The sequence below is a fragment of the Phacochoerus africanus genome, chromosome 9 (genome assembly GCF_016906955.1).
Source record: "Phacochoerus africanus isolate WHEZ1 chromosome 9, ROS_Pafr_v1, whole genome shotgun sequence".
In the NCBI taxonomy this organism is placed as follows: Eukaryota; Metazoa; Chordata; class Mammalia; order Artiodactyla; family Suidae; genus Phacochoerus; species Phacochoerus africanus.
The window spans coordinates 33783875-33806904 of NC_062552.1; the positions used below are offsets into that span (position 1 = coordinate 33783875).

At 47.8% G+C, this 23030-nt stretch overlaps 1 protein-coding gene across 3 annotated transcripts in view; it reads left to right on the top strand.

The window, feature by feature from the left end:
• Positions 1-21516, top strand: part of C9H6orf89 (chromosome 9 C6orf89 homolog) — a 36872-nt gene extending 15356 nt beyond the window's left edge. For 2 of the 3 annotated variants that reach the window (XM_047794716.1, XM_047794717.1), the window contains 5 exons: positions 5739-5893; positions 6019-6158; positions 8226-8355; positions 12124-12247; positions 15805-16395. In XM_047794716.1, coding sequence (XP_047650672.1) covers positions 5739-5893; positions 6019-6158; positions 8226-8355; positions 12124-12247; positions 15805-15914 — 659 coding nt within the window. In that variant the 3' untranslated portion in view covers positions 15915-16395. Of the gene's footprint in view, positions 1-5738; positions 5894-6018; positions 6159-8225; positions 8356-12123; positions 12248-15804 lie in introns of all 3 variants that reach the window. The other variant, XM_047794715.1, reaches the window with a different exon arrangement.
• The last annotated feature ends 1514 nt before the right edge of the window (positions 21517-23030 follow it).

Below are 23030 nucleotides of genomic sequence, written 5' to 3' on the forward strand. Positions count from 1 at the left end.
GAGGCCAGCAGTTTTTAGGACCAGGTTGATGGCATTTACTTTCCTTCTCTCCATCTTATAAAATACATCTCCTCAGACTATTGAGTTAAGAAGTGGACAACAATTGCTTATTCTCTGTCTCAGAGTTTAAAAGTTCAGGAGACTTTGGTGTCTTGTCAACAAGCCAGAGTGTTTGGCCACTCCAAAGGAATATTTTTGCCTTGCAGATAGAGATGAAATGAGTCCTTAGAGCTCACTTGTAAAGAGCCAGCAGAGCCCCAGGAGGGTGTGGCTTTACGTCTTTCATGTTGTTGATTCTGTTAAAGTGCTGCTTTTACCTGTAGATGGGGATATTGTCCTCTTTTCCTACGTGTGATAATTCTGGGACACTGTAGACATAAAACACTTTTACGTAGCATTGGAAGGAAACTTGAGAATGCATAACAATGTAAGGGTGAACAGAAATGTATTGGGGAGAATTAGATATAAAGTGCAAACTGCTGGGCCTGTAAGAAGGCCAGAAAAGTAAAAATATGTGTAAATTATCATTCCTATTGTCATGGTACCAAAAGCACCTGCCTTTCAGTTAGGAGTACTTAGCAATCAATACCTTTAAAGTAAATGTGGAGGGAGTAGGGCCTGGCAGGCTCCCCACAGGAAAGCCCTCAGGGGGCATATTGTTTCCTTGAAGGCTGGCCTGTCTTACTTCGGCATTTATAGTTTTTAATTGTAACACCCATATATACTAAAGAGACCTGGGACAGTTCTCCCATGCAGTGAGAAAGTGCATCTCTCTATCTGTACTGTGTAATGGGAACTTGATGTGTCTGTGAACTTTCAAGGGAAGGTTTGAGTGGATTTACCAGTATCTCAAGGAGTTTGGAGAACAGCAGATCATTCATTGACTGAGAACTAAGATAAGGACCTAATCGGATTTAGAGTCCAGGCCGGTGCTCAAAGATGAAATGTTCAGACCAATTCATTTGCAAATAAAAGAGTAAAGTGAGAGCAGCTCTGTCAGGCACTTACAGTATACCAGGTGCTGTGCCATGTGTCCTCAGTCTCCACGACAATCGCATAAGGTAGTTAACATTTTTATGTCGTTTTCAAAGGAAGCTGATGTGTAAGGGGATTGACTAACTTAACTAAAGTCTCACATTTAGAGACAAATTTTTATACAAGGAGAACTCATAAAAATAGATGGACCCTATGGTTTGGAATGGTTCCAACACGTTGCTTCCTAAAAGCAAAGCTGTCAGCAAAATGATATCTTGGGTTCCTCCATCCCTGCGGTGTATGAAAGTAGCTCTGGGCCTGTGGCCACTCACGCAGGGGACCTGGCTATGGGCACCTTCACCATTGAGACTTCACCCCTGCCTCATGCCCAGGATGCTAGAAGGGTTAAGCAAAACAAGCTGCTGGTGAGTAGCCTGATTAAACACGGAGAGCACACCAGTGAAAGTCACAGAGACTTTATCACAGGCTTTTCTTGGGTATCTTTCCAGTGAGAAATCTAAGAAATCATGAGGTTATATTTATTTAATCTTTGTTTTTAAGGTTTTTGCAAATTCAGATTACTTGTTTGATTTTTTTCTCCCCATGGACTAATCCTTTTTTTTTGCTTTTTAGGGCCGTACTCGCAGCATATGGAGGTTCCCAGGCTAGGGCTCAATCTGAGCTGTAGCTGTTGGCCTACACCACAGCCACAGCAACATGGGATCTGAGCTGCGTCTGTGACCTATACCACAGCTCACGGCAGCGCCAGATCCTTAACCCACTGAGCGAGGCCAGGGATGGAACCCACAACCTCATGGTTCCTAGTCGGATTCGTTTCCACTGCACCATGACGGGAACTCCAGTCCTATTGTTAAAGTTTCTGAAAAGTCAAGGTTTCATGCAGTCAGTCAGTGAATGTGTGCTGAGACCCTGCTGTATACCAGGCACTGTTGTCTTGTGGAGGTAGTCTTAGCTCTGTGCCTTTCTTCTTCCCTAACCTTTTTACCCAAAGAGAGGTGTTTCTTTTGAGGGGGTGATCCTGGACAGAAAGCCTTTTTTTTTTGCTTTTTGCATTTTGCATTTTGCCCTTTGCCAGGTTAGTAGTCTGTGTAAAAGGACTCTCTCCACTCTGTATTCAGAATTCCAGGGTAAGTTCTGGTTGTCCACAAAGAGCCAGCCTGAGCACGTTTTCTTTGTAAACAACTCAGGCCCTCGGGCTCACCACTGCTGTGCAGAGTGCCCAGCTTGCAGAGATGGCCCAGAAGTTGCAGTTTCTGCCTCTCTTAACTTCAAGTCTGTGTTTTGTCTGAGAGACCTTTTTGACATCTCAAACAGCGAAAGGATTCCATAATCACAGTGAGAATTTGGAATACAGTCTTGGGGTTTATTGAACTCTTAATATGTGGAGTTTCATTTCTCTGTCATGCTTTCTTTTTTAGTATAAAATGCTAGTATAAGAAAGCCATCTGGACTAAAGAAGCCTTGGAAATCAAAAGAAAGTTAGCAGGTTGCTTTCCACCTCCCATTGGCCTTTCTGTCTAGTGTGGGACGAAGAGTGGATGGGAACAGAGGAGCGCTGGAAAGAAGCGAGGTGCAGCGTGTTAGGTCATGAGGAAGAGTTTGGACTGGGGTGGCATGGCAGGGTCTGCTGCATGCTGTTGTCTGTTTTCCAGCTCGCTCTGTAGCACATTGGCTCCAGCCTGTTATACAGAGCACACATCAGATAAAACCTTTTCAGATAGATGGAGGCCAAGCTGAAGTCTGGACACTTCTCCTTTTGTTATTGGAAATGCTATGAGAAGGGGACGAAGAGCCCCACTTGTACACTGGCCCCTGCTCCCAGTTACTGCCTCGCTGCTGTTCGGTCCCTTCCCACCCAGTATAAGCACATTCTGTATTCACCTTGACGACAAAGCCTACAGAGGAATCAAAAGTAGCTCTTCCTCTAGTTGGGTTCGTTTCTGCTGAGCCTCAACAGGAACTCCTAAATTGTGCACCTTAAACGAATGAATTTTCTGGTATGTGAATTCAGTCTCGATAAAGCTGTTTTGTTTTTTAAAAATGTATGAGCTACACAGAGCAAAACAGTACCCTTTCCCTCCTGTCCTGCACTAGAAGCCCCCAGCACAGGTTTTCTCAGCAGCCTCTGTCCTCACCTCGCTGGCCTCACTGCCTCCTGTGCTCTTCCCATGTGCTCTGGAACCTTGCTGCTCTGAGGACTCTCAGTTTGCTTATCTATAAATTGAGAGTGTCAGTGCTGCAATAATTATAAAGAGGAAACTACATAACCTGCGAAAATGCCTAGCATCAGGCTTGGCGCTTAGCACGTTAGTTTTCCTTCCCCCTCCCTCATAAGTCCTTTGGAAACTGAAATGCTCTGTTTGTGTAGCATGTTATGATTATTTATGCCTCATGGTATGTCCCTTACTCAGAGTTCTTGTATTTTGGCAAGAATTCACCATATTTGACCTCTAATAAGGAGCATTTGAAAATATTCCAGAAGGACAAAAAGAAAGTATAACTTTCAGTATGCCACCGAAACAGGTGCCACTAAAGGGCTTTCTGCTGCCCCCGGGGCTGGTGGCGAGCGCTGTGGGTGCTACACAGTGTGCAGTGCTCCGGATGGGAAGCGTGGGTGGCAGCTGCCTCAGAGGGACACAGGTTCTGTCTGCAAGAGCTGGAAGGTGCTTAGGAGATACTCACACAAACACAGGGTTTCCTACTCTGCACTGCTGCTGCCTTAGGCTGACTGCACAGAACGTTCCTGTGGTTAAAAGTCAGTTTCCACGTGTGTTTATTGGTTTAAAGAACTGACTTCATCTCGGACACATTTGGTTGTTGACTTTTGTTCTAGGCTCTCGTGATTGGGTTTCTGTTGGGTTTTCATCAGAAACAATCTGTTGGACTCAAATTAGAGTTTATCACAAACACATCTCAGAGAACACAGACGAAACCCAGAATGGAACAGAAAGCAAACAAGAAATAATGCAATAATATTGTGAACAGAATAGTCTCAGCGGGAAGGAACACAGAGTAAATGAGGACTGCGTGGAAACAGAGCCAGCCCCTCAGAGAAAGGTGTCGGGGAGCCAGGGAGCACTCACATCAGGGTCAGGGTCTGGGTGGGGCATTCTTACAGTGCTGACCATCTAGTCCTTGGGCCTAGAAACCACGGTTAGCAACCCTACCCGCTCTGAGCTGGGCAGGGCGAGCTCATGGGCAGATGCAATTCACTTTACTCTGAAGACGGGCCCCTGAGAGTTTCCTTTGTGGCTCAGCAGGTTCCAAACTCAAGTAGTATCCGTGACAATGTGGGTTCGATCCCTGGACTCACTCAGTGGGTGAAAGATCCAGCATTGCCGCTAGCTGTACTGTGGTTGCAGACACGGCTTGGATCTGGCATTGCTGTGGCTGTGCTGTAGGCTGGTAGCTGCAGCTCCAATTCGACCACTAGCCTGGGAACTTCCACATGTGGCCCTAAGAAGAAAAAAATAAATAAATAAATAAAAAGACCAAAAAAAAAAAAAAAAGACAAGACCTCCCTTTGTGGCACAGTGGAAACGAATCTGACCAGGATCCACAAGGACGCAAGTTCGATCCCTGACCTCCCTCAGTGGGTTAAGGATCCGGTGTTGTTGTAGGCTCTGGTGTAGGTCACAGAAGCAGCTTGGATCTGGCATTGCTGTGGCTGTGGCATAGGCCAGTGGCTACAGCTCCGATTTGACCCCTAGCCTGGGAACCTCCATATGCCGCAAGTGCAGCCCTAAAAACAAAAAAAAAAAGATGGGCCCCTGAAAAGTCTTATCTCTGCTCCATTCCTTCTTTCCGTGCCCTGTTCTCACTCTTCCTTCCCAGAGCCATCCTGGCCTCCACTTGTACTTGTGAGCCAAGGGTTTGGGGTGTTGGAGAAGACATGGATGCAGAGGGACTCATCACTGATGGTGGGACCATCCTTTCTACCTGCCCCTCCCCCACTGTTCAGCCCTCTGGGTCACAGGTTAGAAAACGGCATGTCCAACCTCATGTCGCTGAACATAGCTTCTCAAACGGTTCAACTTCAGTTGCTGACTTGACTTAGGGGATACTTGTACATGTTTAAAAATATTTTGTGGAGAGTTCCCTGGTGGCACAGTGGGTTAAGGATCTTGTGTTGTCACTGCTGTGGCAGGGTGCGATTCCTGGCCCAGGAACTTCCCCATGCCATGGGTGTGGCCAAAAAAATATATATATATGTATTTTTTTTTTCCATAAAATCCAAAAGGGTATACAGAGAGGAGTACCTCTCCTTTCCACCTCTGTCCCCTAAGTGCTCTGTTTCCTGCTCTGGGGCTACCTTATTTCATAGTTACCTTTTCAGAGGTTGCCAGTGCTTATCACTGTTAGCTTTTTAAATTATTCTGGAGTTCCCGTCATGGCGCAGTGGTTAACGAATCCGACTAGGAACCATGAGGTTGCAGGTTTGGTCCCTGCCCTTGCTCAGTGGGTTAACGATCTGGCGTTGCCGTGAGCTGTGGTGTAGGTTGCAGATGCGGCTCGGATCCCGCGGTGCTGTGGCTCTGGCGTAGGCCGGTGGCTACAGCTCCGATTCGACCCCTAGCCTGGGAACCTCCCATATGCCGCAGGAGCGGCCCAAGAAATAGCAAAAAAAAGACAAATAAATAAATAAATAAATAAATTATTCTTATAGCTCTCTGGTTCCATTGCTGGGGATACTGGTTTACCTGCTGCCTCTGCTTCCTCCACATCCCTTCTTCCTCTCTCAGACTTTGACCCCTGGTGGACAAATGACTGTGAGCAGAATGAGTCAGACCCCATCCCTGCCAACTGCACCGGCTGCACCCAGAAGTTGCCCCTGAAAGTAATGCTCCTGGAAGACACCCCAGTGAAGTTTGAGAGACTCCATCCTCTGGTGATCAAGGTGAGCAAGAAGTGAGCAGAGTCTCCCACTGATCAGTGGGTGACTAGAAAACAGCAAGCTCTGTGACATTCCTGATGAGTAACTCCACATGGTTTTGTTGCACTTTTGTTTTCTGCCCTGCCAAGACCGGACGGCCCCTGACATCTGAGGAGCTTCAGCAGTTTTTGTGCCAGTACCCTGAGGTGACAGAAGGCTTCACCGAAGAGTTTTTCGCCAAGTGGTGGCGCTGCTTTCCTGACCGGTGGTTCCCATTTCCTTATCCCTGGTAAGTGTAAAGGGGCTCAGTCTGCATGTGGGTAGAAAGAGGGCGGACCAGCTGTCAGACTGGTACCACCTACTGCTGTGCCCACACTGCATGCGCGTGCTTTACACACGCCCTTCGAGGAGTTCCCACTGTGGCGCAATGGGCTCCACTGTGTCTCTGGAGCACTGGACTGCAGGTTTGATCCCCAGCCTGGCACAGAGGGTTAAGGATCTGACAATGGCACAGCTGTGGTGTAGGTCACAGCTGTGGCTCAAATCTGATCTGTGGCCTGGGAACTTCTATATGCCACAGGGTGGCCACACACACACACACACCCATACCACACACACACCATACCACACACACATCACACCACACTGCACCACACACACATACCCCCAGATCATATGATTGATAATTCAGGCACATGCTGTTGAAAAACCAACTAAGGGAGATAAGTCAAAGGGGGAGCCACTGTGGGCAGACACCCAGATTGCCTAGTAGAATCGTAATTTACTTCTGAGTACGTGTTTAGCATTTTGTTTATGTTGAATGAGTCCTGGAGGTTGAGGACCACAGAGAGAGCACGAAGAATAGAAGGGAGACGTTCCCTGGTGGCCTAGCGGTTAAGGATTCACCGTTGCCACTGCTGTGGCACAGGTTCTATCCCTGGCCCAAGATCTTTTACATGTTGTGGGCATGCCCAAAAAGGGGGAAAAAGAATAGAAGGGAAACTTATTTCTTGGCACTTGTTTGTGCCAGACAGCGTGCCTTGGTGCTTAGTGTCTGTTACTCATTAGCAATACACATAATAGCACTGGGAAATAGGAATTATCATTTTTTGGATCAGAAAAGGGTGAGAGGAATTCCCCTTATGGGGCAGCGGAAACGAATGCGACTAGGAACTATGAGGTTGTGGGTTCGATCCCTGGCCTCGCTCAGTGGGTTAAGGATCTGGCGTTGTCACGAGTTGTGGTGTAGGTTGCAGATGTGGATTGGATCCTGTGTTGCTGTGGCTATAGTGTAGGCCAGCAGCTGTAGCTCTGATTGGACCCCTAGCCTGGGGACCTCCATATGCCGTAGGTGTGGTCCTAAAAAGCCAAAAAAAAAAAAAAGTGTGGGAATCAGAAGGTTGAGTGCTTTTTTTTTTTTTTTTTTGGTCTTTTCTAGGGCTGCACTTGCGGCATATAGAGGTTCCCAGGCTAGGGGTCTAATCAGAGCTGTAGCCACCGGCCACAGCCACAGCCACAGCAATGCCAGATCTGAGCCATGTCTGTGACCTACACCACAGCTCACGGCAACGCTGGATCCCGGGCCACTGAGCAAGGCCCGGGATCGAACCCACAATCACATGGTTCCTAGTCGGATTTGTTAACCACTGCGCCTCAACGAGAACTCCCCAGGAAGGTTAAGTACTTTGCTTAAAGTCACCCAGCCAGGATTGAAACTCCAGGCTATCCCGCTCTTCCTTCCTGTGTCCTATAGAAGACATGGTCCATTTAGTTCTTGGGGTGAAAGTTGCTTTCTAGAAACAAAGGCAAGCCAGTTTCCTTCTAGAACATTCCAAAGAGAATTAAAATTGCCTTTTCAGGCTTTTTGTTGTGTAATTTCTCTGCCTCTGCCTTTCTTTAAATTTGCCCTTCGTTGCATAATCAAATACTCAGTTTAACAAGCATATCCGGCTTCCCACTTCTTGCTGCTTCACCTCAAAAGGTTCATGATTTTTGGCCCTTTCTCTTCCCTCTTCTCTTTTCTTGCCTCCTTGCTGTTACTTCAGACGCTTTTCCCAGATGGGATGAATGGAGTGTTTCTTTTTTTCCTCTATATGTTGTTTTAGCTGGATTTTATAAACACCCCACCCACATGGACAAATTGCGGCTGTAGCGTTTGTGTGTGTGTACAAGTCACGGTTCATTGGTTTAGCATGACTGTTCTTCATGGACCAAATTCTTCAAATATTGTCCTGACATTTTTCCCCTCTTCACCCACCGCCCACAGCTTTCCCACCCTGGCGGTACTCTCTGTTCGTCACCGAGTTAGGCTGGTTTGCCCAGTTCACTTACTTTTTTTCTCTCACACGTTTCACAGGAGAAGACCTCTGAACAGATCACACATTTTACTTGAGCTTTTTCCTGTCTTCACCTTCCTGCCGTTTCCAAAAGACGCCTCCTTGAAAAAGTGCTTCCTTCTTCAACCGGAACCTATTGCGGGGAGTAAGGTAGGAAATTTTGAGAGGACGTGGGGCAAGAACATTTCTCACTGGGGACCTGGGCTGATGTCCTAGTCAGAGCCTTCCCTGCATGTCAACTTGGAGGGTGAATTGAGGGGACACCCACATAGTGGAAAATTCTCTCCTCCTGCCCCCTTGCCACCAGACCTACAGTGGCTCACCTCGTTACCGAATGGGTGCCTACGGAACGTCTAGTTACCTGGCCGCTCTGTCTCCTGCCCTTCCCACCTGCGGGCAAGCTGCTTGTCTACATTAAAGGAAACAGAATCCTAAACTTTGAAGGGTCCTGAGCCGTTGGTCGGTCCTCCCTGCCCCAAGGTAGCAAGCAGGCTGATGTATATAAATGAATAGTATGTAACTGCATAGTCCAACCTGCTCATTTTGTAGATAAGGAAGCTGAGCCCCAGAGAGATTAAATGATGACTCACCCAAGGACACAGCAAGTTAACGAGAAGACCCTCCTCACCTTCCACCCCTAGGTTGGCTTTCCCCCAAAATAAACACAAGAGAAAGTGCAGACAAGAACTGGGGGCGCGGAAAGCTCGGGAGCACAGAGAGGTTTGGGAACAAAGGGAAGATAGGCACGTGCTGAGCAGGCGGCCCAGTGCGGGCGGCAGTGCTCCTTACCTCAGTCCTTGGCCGAGTCCCCAGAGCCCATGGTTACATCTCTGGGGCCAGCAGACTAGGCAGAGCTGTTCTGTGTTTGTGTCTGTTTACCTTTCTCTTAATTGCTCCATGTTGAGTGTCATTCCTGGGGAAGGTTTTTGAGGCTGAATTGGTTTGGAAAAATTAAAAGGATGAGTTTTCCTCTGTCAAAAAATTAAATTTGCTGCACTGTGGCCACCTACCAACTCTGGATTGTGTCTTCAACCTCCTGACACTCTTGTTTGGCCCCAATTTTGCTGAATCGCGTTAAAGGAATTTCAAAGCCTTTAAAAACACTCATTTTGTCTAGAAGTAAGAACTTCTGTCTGCCAGCTGTAGGGTGGAGGTGCTGGGCTCTTGCCTTGGATTTTAAAGAAGTTTATCCTGCTTTCTTCAGCTAGAACTCAGGGCCCTAATATGATTTCATACTCATAATTATGATATAATTCTGGGCGAGGGCCTTTATCTTGGGTTTTCCTACTTGAATCTTAATTTCACCACTCTACTTAACAGGGACACCATGGAGCCCAGCCAAAGGGGTAAATACAAAGTTACACAGACGCCTAAGAAAGTCATCTTGTTGTGGTTCTCGAGGATGTTTCGGGAAGGGGAGTGGCCCAAATAGGCAAAAATCCTGGGAGTCTGGTTTCTTAGAGCATCTGTTCCCCACCCTGGCTCAAGCCCCCCCCCGGCCCCCAGCCCTTCTCCACAGCCTTGTCACTCCGCCCTGGATCCACATCACTGGGCCCTGGACCCTGGTAAAGCCACACGTCTGTGGACCCAGGATCCAAGAGGCCAAGGGGATGTGACTGTTATGAGGCCCTGGGGGGGAGTTCCTGTTGTGGCTCAGCGGTAACAAACACAACCAGTATCCATGAGGATTTGGGTTCAATCCCTGGCCTCTCTCAGTGTGTTAAGGATCCGGCGTTGCCCTGAGCTGTGGTGTAGGTCACAGATGTGGCTTGGGCCCCATGTTGCTGTGGCTGTGGTGTAGGCTGGCACCTACAGCTCTGATTTGACCCCTAGCCTGGGAACTTCCATATGCCACAAGTATGGCCCTAAAAAGACAAAAAAAAAAAAAAAAAGAGGGGGAAGAGGTGAAGAGCCCCAAGACCCACTTTTCCCACTCCACAGTGTTCCCTAGGGCTGCCCCTGCTTCCTGTTTCTCCTCTTCCTGAATGTGGAGGCACATGGCCCCACCCCCGCCCAGGCCTACACGAAACAGAGGTGCATCCACTTACTTTTGGTCTCCTGGGATTTTTTTCAAGACTGGCGATATCAGAGCTTCTGCTGTTGTTAGTTCCTGTCAGTCACAGGCCAGCTCAAGACACTAGGCCTGGAGTTCCCCAGTGGCTTAGTGAGTTAAGGATCCAGCATTGTCACTGCCGTGGCTCTGGTTTGATCCCTGACCAGAAACTTCTACATGCTGTGGGTGCAGCCAAAAAATAAAAGACACTAGTCCTCCTTCTGTCACTACACACAGCAATTGAAATGGCTCTAGGATTTCCATGGACACAGAGTCATGGCCAGGACCTGTGGGAGCAATGGAGAGACCAGGGTTAGGGGGCGGGAGAGCGTGGGGCCAAACCCCAAGGCTCTGGAGGCCCCATGTGGTGAAGAAGAAACCAGGACATGGCCCAGGGAGTCAGACTTGTGATCTCTGCTTTGTAAGGGCATGTAATGGGTTTTCCTATAGGCCACGGGTGAGAAGGAGGGGGAAGAGGGGAGGGAAAGGGAGGCCTTAGGAGTGTTCTCTCTCTGTCTAGATGGGATGGGAAGCCTGAGCAAGGCCAGCCCTTCCCTTTCTCTTTGCTCCCTGCTTTTCTCAGCCCCCAGGTATATACCTCCCTGGCACACAGCAGGTTCCACCTGACGCCTGTTGGCAGCAGTAGGATGCCCTCATCTCCTTAGTTTTCAAAATCAGAGGCTGATCTTACTTTCACTAGTTTTGGCTTTTTTTTTTTTTTTTTTTTTTTTGGCTACAGCCATAGCCTGTGGAATTTCCCAGCCAGGGATCAAACCCATGCAACAGCTGTGACCTGGGGCCACTGCAGTGACAATGCCCAATCCTTAACCATGAGGCCACCAGAGAACTCCTGTGAATTTTTTTTTTTCTTTTGGCCATACCTGAGGCATGTGGAAGTTCCTGGGCCAGGGCTCAACCCCCACCACAGCAGTGACCCAGGGCTACTGCAGTGACAACCCAGATACTTAACCCACTAGGCCACCAGGCCATTCCCCTGCCATTAGTTTTTAATCCGTAGCATGATGTTTCTGCTTACCTGGGTCTTGCCAAAAAAGTGTAAACTTGAACATGCTGCTGTTCAGTTTTCATCAAAGGCCTGACACTAAGAAATAATATTCCAAGGACCATAGCCCAAAGGATATGCAAACCACCTATTTGGATCAAACTAGACCCTCAAAAGATTGCATATTTAGGCCACTATATTTTGGCCTCTGCTAGACTTTTGTTAAAATATAGTTAGAGGACTTCCTGTTGTGGCTCAGTGGGTTAAAAGAACCTGACTAGAATTCTTGAGGATGCGGGTTCCAGTGGAATAAGGATCCGGCATTGCCATAACCTGCAGCTTAGGTTGTAGATGTAGCTTGGATCTCACATTGCTATGGCTGTGGCGTAGGTCAGCAGCTGCAGCTCCATTTCTACCCCTAGCCTGTGAACTTCCATATGCCCCAGGTGCAGCTCTAAAAATTAAAAACAAAGAAAGTACAATTAGATATTTGGCTTTTGACCTATTCTGAAACTGTGGCTAGAAATAGTTGTGAATTATGAAGCTTGTACTCTTTCTGCTGTAGGGCTGTCCTTGAAGATGTTGCCCACAAAACTATACAAAGTCTCTTTAGGAAAAACCTTAGAAATTTTACTCCAGGTCTCAGGACCAGGAGATGCCTTGCTTAGGAGAAACTAGTTTGTTTTTTGTCTTTTGGACATGAACGTGATTGTGTTCTTGGTTACATCTTCTTCTTTGCTTAGGCTGCTAGGAAACTCAGAGCCACATGTGTAAGGATTTTGTGTATTAAGCTCCCATGCCCCTGGGTTTTATTTTGAGTTTTTTTTCCCTTCCTTTTCTTCCCTCGTGTTTTTCCCTCCAGATGCATAGGATGCATGACCTGTTTACCATCGGCAGCGGCGAGGCCATGTTGCAGCTCATTCCTCCCTTCCAGTGCCGAAGACACTGCCAATCTGTGGCGATGCCACTGGAGCCGGGGGATGTTGGTAGGTGGAGCCCCTGGAAGGCAAGGTCAGCTGCAGGATCTTTTTAGTTTTTAACTCAAAAACATGCTAAAGATTAAATATTGCTTTCACAGGGATTAATTAAGTAGAACTAAAAATAGCATTCTTTTTTATTTTTAATTTTTTTGCTTTTTAGGGCCGCACCTGCAGCATATGGAAGTTCCCAGGCTAGGAGTCGAATCAGAACTGTAGCCGCCAGCCTACACCACAGCCACAGCAACATCAGATCTGAGCCATGTCTGCAACCTACACCACAGCTCACGGCAATGCCGGATCCTTAACTCACTGAGCAAGGCCAGGGATCAAACCCACAACCTCATGGTTCCTAGTCAGATTCATTTCCGCTGCATCATGACGGGAACTCCAAAAAAATAGCATTCTTTTATTAACAGGATCAACATGTAATGTATTAATGAGAAGTAATGAAAAAATCTAGCAGAGAGAAGTGTCTTGTATGCACATTGAGAATGCGTGTGTGCATTGGCTTTAGAGATTTCAACTTAGAAGGAATTATGGAAAATATTTAGAGCAATCCTTTGTTTCACAGATGATGAGATTGAGACCCAGAGAGGAGAGGTGATGCCCCACCATCAGTTAGGCAAAGCATCAATCTATTGTATTTTTTATTTTCTTTTTAGGGCTGCAGATGCAGCATTTGGAAGCTCCCAGGCTAAGGGTCAAATCAGAGCTGTAGCTGCTGGCATCAACTGCAGCTACAGCAACGCCAGATCCAAGCCATGTCTTCGGCCGACACCACGGCTTATGGCAACACCGGATGCTTAACCCACTGAGCAGGGCCAGGGATTGAACCCGTATCCTCATGGATACTAGTCAGGTTTATTACCACTGAGCCACAATGGGAACTCCAAAGCATCAATCTTAAGTGACTCCTTTAACAGAGTCAAGCCAGAGTTAAGTCACAGCCTCACAGTCATGACTCACTCTTGACTCCATGATTTCCCAGCTGTGACTTGTTCTGTGCCTTTTAATCTAAAAATCGGTTCCAGAAAAACAGGCTTGAATCAACTGCTGTCAATAGCAATCAATTAGACAATAGAATTTTCTTGGCAGAGGCAAATAAAGCAGCCAGCATCGCTAGTACCTTCTTTGTTTTCCTTGCCTCACAAGGCCTAGGGGAGCCCTGGAGTCCCTGGCAGAGCCCAGACTGGTTTTCCAGTTCATTTCTTATCATTTTATCTGTTCAAAAGACCCCAGTCCCTAGAAACCTCTCACCTCATTTGGAGGTAGGGTGCAGACTGCAAACTACTAAACTTTAATGTGATTTACATAACTTTTTTTTTTTGGCTGTGTCGTGCAGCAGCTTGATGTGGTATCTCAGTTCCCAGACCAGAAATTGAACCCAGGCCGCAGCAGTGAAAGCATGAATCCTAACTACTAGACCACCAGGGAAGCCCCCCCAAGATATATAAATTTTATTCCAATTTTAAAATGAAAAAACTAAAAATAATGTACAAATTAATCATTAACCAATAATGGAGCACAGCTGGCCTGGCTCTTGAGAATTACTGCAGGAAAGAGGATGCTTGTATGGAAATTATTCTGAACCCATCTTCCTGTCGTGGAGTGACACTTCTGTGAGGCGTGACCACTGCACAAGTCTGTATGGCATTTGGTGTTTGGAGTTTGAACTTGTGCTTGAAAATGTTTCTGTCTGATGTTCTATAAATGCCTCACAATTGAGACAACAGAAACACTTTAGTTACCCAAATTCCAAGTTTTTTCAGCTCCCACAAGCATCCAGAATGGTGCTTATAGAAATAGGGGGAAAGAAAAAAAGATGGATGACTAGGAGAAATCAAAGAAGCTCTGAGCATCAATGGCTGGTGTGGCTAGTACAGAATAGCTGAAGATCCAGAGCATGATGCCTGTTAGGGTCCTGTGACTGGCGAGTTTGCTGACCAGAAGAAAAGGAGGGGCTCTAGTTGGCCATGAAGGGGAGCACATGACCGGAACATCAAGAAGGGATGGAGGCTGACTAGAACAAGAGGGAGAAGCCAAGTTGTGAGGTGAATGGGTGTAGGGAGGGCTGGGGAGAACTGTGGCTGCTTGAAGCAGTTGCAGAAATAGAAGCAATGGCTGCAGCTGTCACAGTGAAAAATGAGGACAGGAAAGCAGACCCCGACAGTGGAGGAGAATAATTTACTGGTTGCAAGACAGATGGCAGCTCCTACACCTCAGAGACCCTTAAGAATCGCACTGTGGGAGTTCCCATTGTGGTTTAGCAGGTTAAGAACCTGACTGATATCCATGAAGATTCGGGTTCGATCCCTGGCCTCACTCACTGGGTTAAGGAGCTGGTGTTGCTGCGAGCTGCAGCATAGGTCATAGATGTGGCTCAGATCCCGTGTTGCTGTGGCTATGGTGTAGGCTGACAACTGCAGCTCTGATTCGGCCCCTAGCCTGGGAACTTCCTTTTGCCACGGGTGTGGCCCTAAAAAGAAATGAAAAAACAGAGACTAGCACTGTGACAAGCAGGTTGTGTATTTTCTGACAAGATGGACATTATCCTGTGAAGGCTTTGGGGAAGGGGACAGTGTTACAGGTCACCCAAAACTTGTGAGGGCGGGTGTTTTCCAGAATGACCTGGGTGTCGGGCATCAGGCTAATGCTGGTGAGCACACACATCTGCTGTGATTGTGTGCTCTGCTCATAGTGACCTTTCTTTCTAGGGTCACCAAGTAGAGATTAAAGTCTGTTCAGCACTCTCAGTTTAAAGATGGGTAGTATATATCATTCTCTAGAAAACTTTCCATCAAGAGATTATTGAAGCGTTAACGTTTTTAGCCTTTCCTTTCTAGCCTATTCCTGTTGCTCAAAGGGTATGGGTCAGTGTTTCCTAATGGGTTCTTCAGATGACTCAGGACCCAAGGGGGCAAAGAGGAACCCCTTGGAAAGACCCTTGGCAGATAGGGCTCTTCAGTCACTGACTTTGAGGAATACCTACCTTGTCGAAACATAGTACCACACTAGTGCACAAAAGGCTCTGACAAGCCTGAAGGAACCTAGTGTTTCTCAAATGTACTTGACTGTGGAACCCATTTTTCCGTGAAGTATTTTATGGGACACTACTGTTTGCAGAGTGCAATTTAGGAAATACTGGTTTGGGGTAATCCAGATGTTCTGTAATGAGACCATATTGTAGATAACCTCACTCCTGAGGTCCTGGATGGGGGTCCTGGCCCCCCTCAGAACCCTCCTGTCTTCTTGCCGAAAAAAAATGAGATCCATCTGAGAATTGAGGCTCAGTATCAGCCTTATCTAGAGCATCCTCCCTTTGTAAACCTGCCCAGGTGAGGAGTGGTGAAGCACTTTGGTTCACAGCAGCTCCCGCAGGATGTCACGTTACAGAGAGGACTGATAATAACTGGGCTACTTGTTCCAGGAAGAGCCAGACAGCCTCCAGAGCAGGAATTGCCTCCAAGCCCATAAGCGAATCTGAGGGCAGGTGGGCAGAGCCACCTTGCTCGTGCCCAGTCCCTGACATTCACGTGCTTTCCCTGTTGCTGTTTCCCTTCAAGGCTATGCTGGTGCCACTCACTGGAAGATCTACATTATAGCCAGAGGGGTCCAGCCTTTGGTCATCTGCGATGGAACCACCGTCTCAGAACCACAGGAAACAACTACATGAAAGAAAAGCTCTGAGAGCTGAAGACCAGATTGAAAGGGGGGAAATAAAAACAAACAAAAAAAACCCTGATGAAACCACTTCCCAGGGGTTGGTCACTTAGTTACCTGCCCCATGCATGCATGTGTGAGCCAGCTGTGCGCTGGAGGCGAAGGCCAGAGCTTGGCCCTCCCAGCTCTTCTAGCCCAGCTGCTTGGCCTGGACTTTGCCAATACCCATCTGTGAGAGACTGGCCTCTTCCAGGCCTTTTGGTACCGAAGCCTTGAGGCTGCCCCTCAGGCAGGGAACAGGGTTGGTACCACCCCTCACTTGCATGCCGTGGTCCCCCCACTGGCTCCCTGGCCCTGCGAGGACAGTCTGCAGGCCCCAACTTCGGAGCCATCCTCTGCCAGGTGGGTCTGCCCATCCTGTCTTCCTCATCACACTCCCCTGTGCTCTGTTTGGAAAGCCACGGATGATTAAAGAAGTCACTGCAGTTTCTCAAGCAGATTGGAATTAAGAACTAGTGAAAAGGGATCAAATAACCTCAGACTGCACTCAAGAAATGCAGTTCTTATGGGGTTCCTGTTGTGGCTCAGTGGTAACGAACCTGACTAGTATCCATGAGGACACAGGTTCGATCCCTAGCCTTGCTCAGTGGGTTAAGTATCCTGTGTTGCCATGAGCTGTGGTGTAGGTCACAGGCACAGCTCAGATCTGGCATTGCTGTGGCTGTGGTGTAGGCAGGCAGTTGTAGCTCAGGCCGGCAGCTGAAGCTCAGATTTGACCCCTAGCCTGGAAACTCCCATATGCCGTGGGTGCGGCCAAAAAAAGACCAAAACAAACAAACAAACAAACAAAAAAACTGCACTTCTTTCCCCGTGTCCATGGCTCTTGGGGTCTCAGTGATGCCAGAAGGGAGTCTGATTGTAATGGAAATGGCAATTCCTAAGGTAGTGCTTTTCCCCATGCTGTCAGGTTCTTAGGCCTCCGGGCCCTTCCCTTCTCCCTGGCCTCTGGATGGTTCCTCAGAAGTTGGGCTCCCAGCCCTTCCCTTGGCTGGGCCAGAGCCCTTTACTGCTGAGGCAGCACTGCTCGTGTCAACTGTGCTGCTCTTACCAAATGTCTTCAGAGGGGGATGAGCTGGAGTGCTGGCCTGGGGAGCGGGCGCCTCCCTGGGTTTGATCTTTAGGGTCCGACTTTCTTCAAGGAAGATGTTTTACAGATGTGTCAGGCCGATGTGGTAATGTGGTTGGGGAAGGAGCTGCAGACCCAAAGTGTGTGCCAGCTGGGTGTGCGACTGTGTGAGCCTCAGTCTTGAAATGATTTCTCCTCTGTACTGGGAAACAAGGTGAGGTGTTTTCATTTTTTGTGAAAATGTAAAACTGTGTTCTTTTGATGGGATGATTCGCAATGATCATTGTTTTCCCCAAGTGCTTTTATTGTGTCTTCAGTGTATAAGTAAGGCCCCTCTTTTCTTGTTTCCTTTCTTCTTTTATTATTCCTTTATCGACTCTAATAATCTGGTCATGCCTTTGCCAAGTCGAAGAAAAAAACAAGCCACACTGCAGCCCCTGGTTCTGAACTGCAGCGATCAAACGGATGCAGGTGTCTGTGTCCAGTTACAGACCGGAGGCCCCAGCAGCGAGGGAAGAGGGTGTGACTCTTTGCAGGGTCCTTGGAGACACCCCTGCACCTTGTCCCCAGGCCCTCTTTCTCCGTGCCTCTCACGAACAGCAGTGGCGATCATCGCGTGCTTGAATGCCCTGTGTGTGGGTTTGCAAGGGACAGGGAGGGTTTGTGAGCTCAGAGTGGAAATGCTGAGCACCTCCTCCACAGGCTTGAATGAAACTAGGAGGAACTATACCTGAGGGGATTTTTCCTTAAAAGAATCAGCGCCTTGTGTGAATTGATACAGGAAAAACAAAACTTCTTGTCCTTGTAAAAGTCATGCTGCTAAGCAGTTATGATTTAAGAGATTTTAAGTCAGAGAGATCATTTGGAGGCCAGCTTTGTGCAAGCTTTAAGAGCCTTTCCCCTGCTGCACTCGGATTATACGTAAACAAGTTCTTAAGAGGCCTCTCAGTTTTCTGAAATTAGGCCCTTTGGGTTCACAAAAGAGAAGATTCCTTAGGAGCAAAGCAGCTGTTTTGTTGATGGAGATTTCTGTTTTGTTTTTATGAATTATCCCGTTTTCCTTCCCCCTTTCTCTCCGACCCTTCTTCACACCTTTAACGTTCATAAAATACCCTCTTTAGCTCAAAACTGAAAAACCCTTGTACACGTTCGTGTTCCGAGGCCTCCTCTGGTGTTCTGAGCTGTCTGCAGTCCAACCGAGAAATGTGTAGCTGCAGAGAAGTAGAGGCTTTTGTGCATGTGCTACTCCTTTTACTTAAAATCTGTCCAGTTCAGAACTGAATATAGATTTATGTTGGGGAGGAATTCTCCCAAGAGGCTTTTCTGCTCTTACCTACCGGATACAGAGAGGTAATTCACCTTCTTCTCAAGGTAGTTCTGAAAAGCAGAATCTGCCACCGGCCAGCGCTAAAAGAATGGCGTGGGCTCGCCGGCCAGGTCCTTTCTGGTTATCCAAGGCTTCCGCGGGGCTTCTGCTGCTCACCTGGCTCCCGGCTCCTTGGTGGAAGGAGCAAAAGTCCCTGCGCACAACCCTGTGTGGGAAAGAAGGTCATCAGGACAACAAAGGGGGTCGAGGGGCTGGTGGCACCACATAAGCCCCCTCTCTACCACCACAGTAAGGAGAAAACCACAGGGCCCGCTTTACAGAGGGACTTACTTGCTCATGAGCATGTCGAGTGTCTGCTGAGAGGTGAGCGGGCAGGGACCTCCACATGTGGGTCAGGTTCCCTTGTCAGTTCCCAGAGCAGCTGGCTCTCTGGGGAGAAAGGCTGCTTTGGCACCAGATTGAAGCATGAGTTCCAGATGTCCTGAGCACCCCAGGAATCAGGGATTGAACAGACATTACACCCATCCTGGTTTATGAAAAGAGGTAGACCTCATCCTCTCCCCATGCTCAATTGCTTCAGGAAGGGGAGAGAATGAAATAACAATGGTTTATGAAAACAACATACCTCTTCCAATGACATCCAAAACAAGTCTGGAAAGTGGACAGATTTGGGGTCTTTTTTCTGGCGGGAAGGGTGCCCTTGGTGGCTTGATGTAGGACCTCAGTTCCCAGACCAGTGATGGAACCCAGGCTACAGTGGTGAAAGTGCCGAATCCTAACCACAAGGCCACCAGGGAACTCCCGGGGTTATTTTCTGAGAAGAGGAAATAGTAACATGTTTCTAGTCCATTTCAACGTCAATGTCTTGATAAACATGCCCTTCTTTGAGCTTTTCTCAGCTGAGTAAAGCAGGGATTAGATCCTCATTTTACAAGTAAAGCACCTGGGCATAAAACAGTAACCTGCTGGCCAGTGGATAGCTGGTTCCACAGCACAGTACTTTCCCGCTTCAGCGCAGTGTCGTCCCAGGAGCAGAGCCATGGGTTTGCCTGAGTCAGGTGTGCCCCAGCTGGATAGGAGAATTTAGGGACCAGGTCAGCAAGCCAGGAACTCCAGGGCTTGTTTTAAAAACTGTTTTGGACAGAAATGGAGAGAATCTAACAGATGACTTTTATAAAAAGTCTTTCACGTTTCCCCTCCCCATCTGAAAACTGAATGTTGCTGGAACACAACTGTGTCCAGCCATTCTCCCATCACCACATATTTCCAGATGTGTGACCAGAAGAGGGACTCTATCCAATTCCAGTTGTGGGTCCCTTTGGAATTTACATCACTTGTTTTTTAGTTCTTGGTTTTCTATTCCCTTCTTCCCAAACCCAGCAGTGTAAGAAGAATTTAGAACAAAATAGTTCCTTAGTGGCAGTTGATGGCCTCAATCATTTTAATATAGTCTGGATTATGCTCATTAGGCAGGGGCTTCCACAGTGAAAATTCAAAACCCCAAAGCAGATGTTTGCTTCTCCACTAATCCTTGCCCAGCAGAAGGCCAAGTTGTAGGGGAAAGAGGAGAGAAGCAATCTTGTCTGCCTTGGTTGCAAGGAGAGAAGCAATCTTGTCTGCCTTTTGAGAATCCATTTTTTAATTTTGGCTGCACCCGTGGCATGCAGGAGTTCTCAGGCCAATGATCAAGCCTGCGCCACATCAGCAACCTGAGCCATGCAGTGACAATGCTGGGTCCTCAGCCCGCTGAGCCACCAGGAAACTCCAAGAATCAAGTATTAAACAGGAATCTTTTAGGCTTTTGAGATCTCCTGATGGAGGAAAAACTCTCCTGAATTGCAAGTTCCATGCTCATTAACTTTCACCTTTCAACTTTTTAACCAAGATTGGTTGAAGAAAGGGAGTGCCAGAGGTGTGCTTTAAAACGGCATTTTGGTCTGAGTTTCCATGTTTGCACCTGTGGATGTGGATGTTGGGTACAGAGCTGACGTATGCCAGGACCAGGAGGCTAGGAAGGGGCAGGTGCTGGATGGAGAGCCCTGTCACAGGTGAAAAATGGGGGGTTCTTAGGACATGCTGTGTTGCCATCAGCCTCCCCAGATCCAGCAGCTTCTTCTGTTCTGATGGACAGGTGTTCTGCCTTCTCACACCACGTCCACAGCCGTCCAACCTATGCAGTGTGGCTGTAAGTGCTGGCCTTGGGGAGAAACCCTCCCGCCAGCTTGTCTGCCGTCCAGGCCCCTCAGCGTCTGCTTTCCTTGCCCTGCATAATTTAAGCATTAGTGCTAAATACATCTGTCATCTCCCCCTCTCCAGAGACCATGAGATGTCCAGACATTTCATGTGGAGAGAAGGAATGTTGCATAACTCTAAGTGGAGGCCCAGAGCTGTCCAGACACAGTGGGGCTGCCCACAGGCCGTTCCTCCTGTCTTAGTGTGTCCGCCGGCATAAAGCCAAGAGCGAGCCACAGCTGCGAGCACTGTGCATAGAGGGAAACCAGTTCAGAGTTTCAAGCAGAAATTGAGGGGGCAGAACATCTTTGTGCCGGGCTTATGCTCCCTCATTATTGTTCAGAACAGCTCTGTTGGGTAGGTGAAGTCAGCCTGCAAAGCCACCTCTGCTCACTGCGCAGCCGGGTCCCAGCCTTCAAAGCTCAGCCCCTCAGAGTACTGTTGACCTTTTCAGGAACAAACTCTCACTTACTGTGGGAACTGGTGGAAGGGCTGACCAGGGAAGCCCCAGCTTCATCATAGGTGACTTCCCCTCCAAACTTCTCTCCATAGTTTTACCCTCAGAAAAATGCTGGCTGTGGTTTCTTCCTCCTCCCCATCCCATGGAAGGTCAGTAACAGACACCCAGGCTGGGGGAGAAGCCTGGAGAGGCAGAGGTAAGGGGGAACCAGTGCTCAGCCTCTTGCCTGCTCGCCTCAGGGGCAGAAGCCAGGGTGCAGGGCCTGGGTGGTCCCCAAAAGCAGAGGAGGCGGACACCTGCCCAGCCACTGGTCCTCCAGATGGTCCAAGCGGTTCCTCTGTGTTCAGTGTGGAGTGTTGACCATAACTTAATATCCTGCAAACTTGTTAAGAATGTATGTAAATTAAAATTTTATGTAACAAAAATTTTTACTTTTTGCAATTAAAAGCGTGTATGGTGGTTGATAAGAACTTTCCTGTACTTGGTGTCATTCTTTGGTTTCCAGTTTTCTCTTCTCCCGTAACTCAGAGACTTCTAGCCACATCCTCAGGAGGCAGGCCTCGGGGCACTTCTGTGCACCTCCTTGTCACCTGTCCACCGGCCTTGGTCCTGTCCAACATTCCACCCAGCTTTTTACTCAGTTGTGCTCACAGAATCTTCTTTTTTCTTGCCACACCTGAGGCATGTGGAAGTTCCAGATCCAGGAATTGAACCTGCGTTACAGCTGCAACCCAAGCCACAGCAGTGCCAATGCCAGGTCCTCAACCCTCTGTACCAGCAGGGAACTCTAACAGACCTCTTTTATCCCCATTCTAGCCCTTTGCCCAGAATCTTCTGTTCCACTTTCATTTTTGGTTTGTTTTTTTGTTTTTTGTGGGGTTTTTTTTTTGTCTTTTTGCCTTTTCTAGGGCCGCTCCTGCGGCACATGGAGATTCTAATCGGAACTGTTGCTGCTGGCCTACGCCAGAGCCACAGCAACGTGGGATCCGAGCCGTGTCTGCAACCTACACCACAGCTCACAGCAACACCAGATCCTCAACCCACTGAGCAAGGCCCGGGATTGAACATGCAACCTCATGGTTCCTAGTCAGATTCGTTAACCACTGCGCCATGATGGGAACTCCTTCTGTTCCACTTTCTGATCTGGTGTTCTCACGAATTCTCAAATCTCAGTCCTCCTGTTAATAGCCTCCTCTGTCCCTGCACTGTGGTCAAATTTCAAATGAGACCCTCGATGCCTTTTTCCTTCTCCCAGCTGGCTGCACACAACCCAGATGCCCTCGCAAGCGTTGCCTCATCTGTGGATGTCCTTGGTCTTTATAGGAGGACAGCCAGGCCCCCTTGCTGGTTCACCCCCACTGCTACCAGATTGGGGTCACTCTCAGCACTCAGTAAATTCAGTACAGATTTGATCTAAGGTGTATTTATGTGTTCATTTTTTGGGGATAATTTTTTTATATATGTACAGTTTTATATAAGTGCCTAAATATGGCCATTTTTTCTTTCTTTTCTTTTTTCCTTTTTCTCTTTTTTTTTTTTTTTTTTTTTTGACTGCACTCACAACATAAAGAAATTCCTAGGCCAGAGATTGAACCTGTCCCACAATAGTGACCTGAGCCATGGCAGTGACAATGCTGGATTGTTAACTGCTAGGCCACCAGGGAACTCTCTATAGTGTTTGGTGTCCTGTTTTATTTTATTTATTACTTGCTGCACCCTTCCTCTCCCCACCTTACCCCTCCCCCTCCCTGGTCAGGTAGGTGTAATTTATACACAGCCATACCCTGCCATGTATCTTGCCAAAGCTCCTTCCATGCTCTCTAATCATAATCAGAAACCATAAGATTTTTGTCATGCTTTGCCAAAAATAGGATCATAGTACAGGCTTTGATGTTTCTTGCTTTTGTTACTCAATATCCCACAGAGTTCTCTTCGAGGCAGCAGGCAGAGCTCTCTAATCCATTCTCTTTTTAACAGCTAGTAT